Here is an 8104-nt window from a genome sequence, read left to right on the forward strand (position 1 = left end):
TCATGTTAAATCAATCATTTTGCCTCACATTTCTATGGTATGTACTGTTCATCCACAGGGGGCTGAATACAAATCCACACGACACTTTTCAGATATTTATTTGTAAAAAAAATTTGGACACCATTTATAATTTTCATTCCACTTCACAATTATGTGCCACTTTCAGTCTATTTCATAAAATCCCAATAAAATGCATTTTTCTTGTGGTTGTAACATGTCAAAATGTGGAAAAGTTCAGTGGGTATAAAGAATTTTGCAAGGCACTGTATAGTTCTATTACAAAAATGGTTTCAATTTAGCGTAAACGCCAACTATGTTAGTGGACTTATCTTATTTGGCAAAAACAGAATAACATCAACTTTGCCAGGATTCAGGCGATTCCGCTGTGTTTCTACAACACGGCCTGCTGCACTAAATGCGTTTGCTCGCACCGCTTGTTGCAGGAATGCACAAGATTTTCCTATAGCAAGCCGCTACGGCCGTAGCCATCGATCTTGTTTCTCCCAGAAGGAAAGCAAATTTTCCTCTGATATTTAGAGTATGTAGTTAATATTTGCATCATTAATGACTTGTGATATAACCACACTACTGTGCAGTATTTTTCATTCATATTCTTTTCTGTCCAGGAAGTGGCTTCAAGAGCTGTTGCAGCTGTTTCTTCCGATCATTTACACAGCCTGTTTACAACAGAGACAGCAAAATACAGATTACCACAAGTCATGTCAGTCATATATTTAACATGGAAAATTATTAATTAGAAACAATTATGAGAAATCCAAAAAGATATTTGTCAGTGATTCATTTCAGAGTACTAATTTATAGCATGTAACATACTAATAATGTTTCTTAAACTACTGTTTAGTTTCTATTAAAATAATCACCAAGATGTGTATTAGCTATTTGGTAGGTGCTCCCCAGAGCCTCCAAGCCAACATCTTCTCTGTAGACTGGGCCATCATTCCACATGAGGTCAAATCCACCAACCTGCTTTTCCCTACCAGTGAGACTGAGAGTAAAAGCATGGTTCTGAATGGCACTGGTTCTGGCAATGGTTCTGTATTGTACAATTTTAGTTAATAAAGCTGGTTGATTTAATGTTGTATAAGTATACTGCTCAAACATCTATATATAAAACCATGGTAAAAGAGGAACATTTTTGCAAATGATAATGCCACCAGTTTAGATATTTTACATTTAAATAATTTTGGCACACCATACCAGCCTTCCATGTCCACAATATGCAAAGTGTCTTCTAGCAGTCTATACTTTAGCTCATAATCCTCTTGACTGCTGGCAGTAAGAGAAGGGGAAGCATTCACCTCTAACAGCCACCTGCAAAAAGACAAGAAGAATATGTTACATCTGCAAGGGAGCCTGTTTTGTGGGTAAACTTGAAAAATATAATGTGTTTTAAAAGAACATATATTGTAATATATACGTGAATATATCTCAATAAGTGAAAAATGACACAAAACACAGCTATGAATTACAGTCCTTGATCAATTTAAGTTGAATGTTGCATTTATGTGAATTTTAATAAAACATTAGAGCAAACTTACGGCTTAAGATCCTGGTCCAGGAGAATGTCATATCCATACAACTCAAAACAATGTTTGTCATTAATGATGACCTTCTGCACACTCTGTATGCTGCGGATAAAGATGTTGTCAATGTCTTTAAAAAGAGCCTCCACTACCTCTCTGCCATGTTTTGCAGTCAAGTATCGTCGCAACTGTTGCATCTGCCATTTGCAACCCTGTAAAAAAAGTTAGATTTATTTATATTACTTATAGTCAGTCTTCTAATAAGGTGTACTCATAAGGTACATTTACAGACTAAACCATTTTAGTACACTCTTTTCTGCTCAAGAAACAAGAAAAAATGAACAATTGTAACAGTGACAGTGTCATGTCAACTTCATCTTTGAAATCCATTACCCAATAAAATACTGTAGCCATCCTACTAACATTGCCACAATGAACTATAATCCTCAGCTACACACATCACTAATTAGTTCACTGGTTAGTCTCTGGAGTTCTAATCACACACACTCACTACTTAAAAGAGACATACATTAATGCAAATTTGTGACGTAAAGTTCAGTATTACCTATGATGACTACACAAACCCTTTTGACTATTATACACAGTTTGACTCGTTGTCCATTTCCTGGTTTTGGTATTTGGGTATGATTTTTTTCCCATGATATCCTGTTTGCTGATCTTTTTAACCCTTAACCTTTTAACCTGCTTGTTAATTTACTTGAAATTCCCTAACATTTTTGACTTGATAGTAAGTAGATACAAAGATTTAAATAAAGAACAATTACACTTCCATCCTATTTAAAAAAAAGGAAAAAGAACCCATGTTATTTAAACATACTATTTCATATACTCATTATATTAGAAAAGTAAAATAACATACTAATAACAATGCAGCAATTTATACCTTCTCAGGATCATAGTCTGGAGCCGTTTTCTGTACTGCCACGTTAGTTAGATGGACATCTGATTGTAAATTAAAGTTAAAGGTGGTTCATTGATGTATTTCATACTTGTAACTTCTGTTTGGGAAATGAGCAAATTCTTAAAACAAAAGGTGCACATACAAAGGATACACTGATCACCAATACTGCTAAGGGAGAACCTGGTGTTGGAGAATCTGGCAAATCCATCTCTATACAGCCAAGCTTTGAGTGGGAGATACTGTATTGAGATGGTAAATATATCATTTTGGTTTCTGTTTGGGTTTTCATACCATTTTTACACAATTCCAATACTGTCTATGACAAATAAACATTAAATCACCATATGGTGTAAATCAATTCTCTTTATCCAAACACAATTCCATAATCTGACTTACTGAAGTTACAAGAACGTAGACTCTTAGATCAAATTTCCTGCCTGTGAATAAATATGAGTTCTAATCAAAATGTGCTGACAATGCAAATTAAGTAAAAATATAGAGAGGTCAACTGACTGACATACCATTTATGAGATATGGGTTCTCAATGTAACGTTGGGCAACGTGGCTCTCAACCTGAGCTTCATCTTTTTGTTCCTCAGTGCGGATTCTGTCCTATATATAATAGCATTATTATTTTTTGTTGTTAAATGAATAATGCATTATTTCTCAACATGTCAATACATTCAGGAATACACTATACCTTTTTCCATTCTATAATATCCTTTAGTTTTCGAAAAAGAAAGATTCCCTTCCCCTGTGATCGGGCCGCCTGCATAGGATGATAGCAGCTATTATTGCAATGTTTAAAAAAACACATAGAGAACAGTTCATGTATTTAAACAATTTTAAAGAATGTACTGATGCTGTATTCCAGTACTGCAGAATATAAAACTAAAGAATTTTAAATAAAATGTAAGTGTAGACTGTCAGCTAATTCCCACAACATTAGCCAATGGTTCATGCTGTTCTACATAACTAAGGAAAAAATCAACATAAACTGCCCTAGTCAGTTGTTGGGTCACCATATGGCACCTAAACAGTTCTGTAGGCATGAACGGCATTCTTCTAGCACATACAGATATACAGCATTCTAAGCCCTGTTGATAGTGGCACTGTCATCCAGGGAAATACAATTCCCATCAGGATGGAAATGTAACCTTACATAATAACTGACTTTAAATCAATTTACCCTGATAGTCAATTTTCATTTAAAATCCAGTCTGCTGCTATATCTAGAAACAACAAGAACTGTGCCACTTACTAATGAATGTAAAATGACATTTATTTTGGTGTATAAGTGTTTATAAGGCTTTATACTTACTGGCTTCATAATCCAGACATTACCTGGACTTCTCTTAAACTCCTCAACAAACAAATGGTATTCACTAGGTAGCTCAAAGGTGCACGGAAAGAAGTCACATTTAGCTGCCTCCAGACGGCCAGCTTCACGTTCAAGCATTTTTTTATAGCGCTTTAAATTCTTCACCATCAGGTTCTTGCGTGTCAACTGCAAAGAAGAGACAACATTAGTAGTAAACTTATCTTCCACAAATGCATTTCCACTCAGAAAACTGCAAACTGACAAAACCTTTCAACATTTCAGAGAACACTGATCAGTGTTCATAAATAGCTGTGCTGCTCTAACTAACCTCATAGTGGTTTCGAAAATGACAAATTCTAACATGCTCCTCCATGTAAGAATGGTCAAAGTTCTCTCTGAGCCACCCTACATCACACCAGTTGAAGTCCCATTCTGCATCCCTATACATTTACACAGACAAAAATGAACTATATTATATAATGATTAAAGGGATATGAGTCAGACCACATAGCACACAAGAATGCAGCATTCTCATTTGTTTGGCCTCAAGGAACAGGTTCACACCACTGCTTTTTAAGACTCACTCCTTGACTTCGACCCAGCCTGGTCTCTGGCGAAGAACATCCAGGATTGTGTTGGTCAGGCCACATCTGAAGCGCACACATGTCCTCCCTTCCCTGTCAGGAGAAGTCAAAATGATCTAAAGTGTATTGTAAGAAAAACACACACACACACACACACACACACACACACACACACACACACACAAACACACACAAACAGAACTGCCATGACAAACATACTACACCAAATTGAAAATACACTCTGAGAGAAAATATCAGCATTTGCCAAAATGTGAGATACTGATAAACTCCCACATATGCTGGAAGAGCAAAGTGAAATCATTTCGATCATTCTACCCACAGCTGAATTTGTGGTATCCTGTCATCATCTTAGGGACAACTAGTGATGCAAGCCTTAAATATTTATATTTTTAAGGGGACTATTCCTGTTTTTCTGAGTAGAGTTTTGCATGTTGTTCCTGCTGTTCTCATGGCTTTCCCCCACTTTCACTGATTTCCTGCCATGGCAGACTGACTACACTAAATTGTACCAAGGTGTAAATGAGTCTATGAATGTATGTGTGTGCTGGATTGGCTGGGTGTATTTTAGGATCCCCGAACAGGTTTCATATCCACTACAACTTTTTTTGAACTTTTTTTATTTCTTTTGCATTAACCTTGTTAGTGACTATACATAGGTTTTCTTGCTTTGGTAATAATGTGTAATGTGACATTTGTGTCAATAAAGACTTATTAAACTTGAGAAACTTTAGAAACAGATAGATAGGGAGAAAGAACCAATACAATATTTTCCAATGTGTAAGCATAAACATACAGTACTCACCCATCTCTTTTCTTCTGGTAACCGTAAGCACCCTTGTGTCCTGCTGCCTGCAGGGAATGATAAGTTTGCTTTAGTAACTTTAGAAGTGTGGAAAAAATCTAATAAAACTGTTATTTATCATATACCTAATAACAAAATACAGTAAACTCATATACTGTATTACATATGTCGCCATCTAGGCAGCACTTCAAACTAACACGTTATTCTACTGTGTATCAGTCATCAGATGAAGTTCATTCGTATTTATTTTTCCTACCTTGTTTTTCGACATTTTTGTTTCAAGTTTGTGGCTTTTTGGATCTTTTACAACAATTCTGTATGTTCCTCGATTTATAGCGTTCTTTTCGTTGTCATAGCAACCACAGACCGTGGCAAAGTGGGGCGGGGTGAGAAGAATTAACCACGGGGTGGGCGTGTCCAAATAGCTTGCGTGTGTGTGTGTGTGTGTGTGTGTGTGTGTGTGTGTGTGTGTGTGTGTGTGTGTGTGTGTGTGTGTGTGTGTGTGTGTGTGTGTGTGTGTGTGCGCGCGTGTTGAACATCATGGACCTTATGAAGATGTAGTTGCATATTGTCAGTATGGATGAAACCCGCCTGAAATGGTCAGCATCCGAATAAACCCGGAGAAACCGGGGGCGGAAACGGTTTGTAATATGAACTAAGATTTTATTTCTACTACTGTATTCACGAAACATTCGCAATGTTTCCCTAAATTTTTATAACATTGATTTTTTTGGGTGTATATCGGTATCTTGGCAACGTCAATTTGACGCCTAGTAGACGCGCCATCTTGGGCCTATTATTTTCAAAATAAAAGTCTTCGTCTCGGATTCTCACACCGATTTATCTGACATTTGCCTTAGTTCAGTATCCGACTGTTTATTAGGTGTTGCTAACCAATTAATATATTTTTTTTACTATTGTTTATCCATTCCTATATCTGAAAACATCTAATGTTAAATCAAACAACTGTTATATAGTCATACTGTATATAGAGTATAAAACACATACAGATGGGTATAAAATAAACCGGAGAAAATGGCTATGCACTAGAGGCCGAGAAAGTGTCAAATACACTGATTATGTTTAAGATCTGTACATAGAACCTTTGAACCTTAGAACCTAAATAAAGTTTGAACTGAACACACACACACATACACACACTAAAACTATGTGAACTACACTAATCACTCACTTAATTGCTGTTTTGCACGCCACATTTTTTCCAACACCTCATCAAACTGCTGCTACTTCATACGTTTGAATATGTTTACAATTGCTATAGTTGTGCAATGTACTTTATAATATACAGTATCAGGGCTCTCAAGTTTTGAAGACAGGCAAGTGTGTCATCTGTAAGTGTGGTTACGTAGCTTTATGTCCTTTTATGAAGCACCATGGTCCTGGAGAAACGTTGTTTCATTTAACTCTGAAATGCATCATTTGCTTTGTTCATTGCCAAACAATACTACAATACTATAAATTTTGACTGATCAACTTTATTCTGTTATTTATTATTTATATCCTGATGGGGGTGTTATATATATATTTATAGCATTTATATAATATATAGCATTACGCTCCGCACGCTCTACGGAGAAGCACAGGCACACGCAGCATGCACGCGCAGTCAGAGCTGGAGACATTTATCTATAACGGCAGCAACCAAAAGCAGTGAAATGTCACTATTCTTATTACCAGAGTTGATAGCACAAACAAAATATTAATGCAATATCAATACTAAATAAAAATAACATTTATTGATTTGGTCTTTGTCTTGTGAATATTTTTTTTATTAATGACTGCATTCGTTGGACACACTGTAGAATGCACACATACATGAACTGATCTGATTCAAGACTGGCATCATTATATCATGCATAAAATTTTGATGTCCACTTTTGCCATTTAATAATACCATAACTTTTGGCTTACTATGAAGTCATATAATATAATATATAATAACATAACATATAATATAAAACTCTTCTTGTTTTAAATTCTCAATGAGGGCTAAACCCCCCTAAAGATGAAACCCTAGAACCGCCCCTGCTCTTATGCCTACCGAAAATCACTGAAATTTTACTTTTTACTTTTACTTCAAATACTTAAGTACATTAAATATCAGAAAATTACTTTTGATACTTAAGTACAGTATATATCAGATGCTTTATACGGAAGTGTATTGCATTCACTTGAGGAAAAAAAATCTACTCTGTTTTTCTGAATTAACAAGTTAATTATCTCAGAATTATGAGATAATTTTTCATGAATAAAAAGTTTTTGCTCTGTTTTTCTGAATTAATGAGATCCCTCAAAATCCTGCCAGGAGCTCTATTTTAGAGTTGCTGTGTTTCTCCAGGATCAGTTGAACCGATATGGTATGCTTCACGGATATAAGATGATGCATCTGAAATGCATTCAGGCTGGCTATGTGGTGACACAAGAGACAATCAGGCAATTGGCGCCTCAGTTGCACTCCATGGGGATCCAGTATTTTCAATAATTGCCTGATTGTCTCTTGTGTCACCACATCGCCAGCCTGAATGCATTTCAGATGCATTCGAAACATATGCTCCACAGGACAAATGTGAATCTCAGTTTGATATTATTATTAATATCAATATGCAAACATCAATAGCAATAAGTCACGTGTGTGTGTGTGTGTGTGTGTGTGTGTGTGTGTGTGTGTGTGTGTAATACACTATTGTGTCCAATTAGCTTGATTATCTGGACATTAAAAGTCATGTGGAAGTCATGGTTTCTTTACTCCTGCTATTGTACCTTTGTATCTTGTTCAAGATTTGTTGTAGTTTTTGTTCAGTTTTATGTTAATAAAGCAGTGCATCAGTTCGCATAAAAAAAACCCCTACAATGTAAACTTTTTATATCCACTGGAATTTCCACTGAAAT

At 35.8% G+C, this 8104-nt stretch overlaps 1 protein-coding gene across 1 annotated transcript; it reads right to left on the minus strand.

Moving 5' to 3' along the window:
- Nucleotides 1-517: 517 nt before the first annotated feature.
- Nucleotides 518-5513, minus strand: ttll9 (tubulin tyrosine ligase-like family, member 9). The gene is made up of 14 exons (XM_060894367.1): nt 5451-5513; nt 5195-5241; nt 4372-4464; nt 4116-4227; nt 3788-3973; nt 3167-3235; nt 2988-3078; nt 2863-2903; nt 2618-2705; nt 2449-2507; nt 1560-1756; nt 1219-1332; nt 882-1006; nt 518-677 (listed from the first exon to the last, which is right to left on the minus strand). The coding sequence occupies exons 1-14, from the start codon at nt 5463-5465 to the stop codon at nt 607-609; spliced, it is 1308 nt and encodes a 435-aa protein (XP_060750350.1). The 5' UTR covers nt 5466-5513; the 3' UTR covers nt 518-606.
- Between the last annotated feature and the right edge of the window lie 2591 nt (nt 5514-8104).

This window comes from Tachysurus vachellii, chromosome 19 (genome assembly GCF_030014155.1).
Source record: "Tachysurus vachellii isolate PV-2020 chromosome 19, HZAU_Pvac_v1, whole genome shotgun sequence".
NCBI lineage: Eukaryota > Metazoa > Chordata > Actinopteri > Siluriformes > Bagridae > Tachysurus > Tachysurus vachellii.

Excerpts from the sequence above, each read along its gene's own strand:
- ttll9 (XM_060894367.1), bottom strand. Across the intron at positions 3,974-4,115 it reads ATTTTCGAAACCACTATGAG|TTGACACGCAAGAACCTGAT; the intron begins GTTAGTTAGAGC and ends TCTTCTTTGCAG. Across the intron at positions 1,007-1,218 it reads ATTGTGGACATGGAAGGCTG|TCTCACTGGTAGGGAAAAGC; the intron begins GTATGGTGTGCC and ends TTTTACTCTCAG.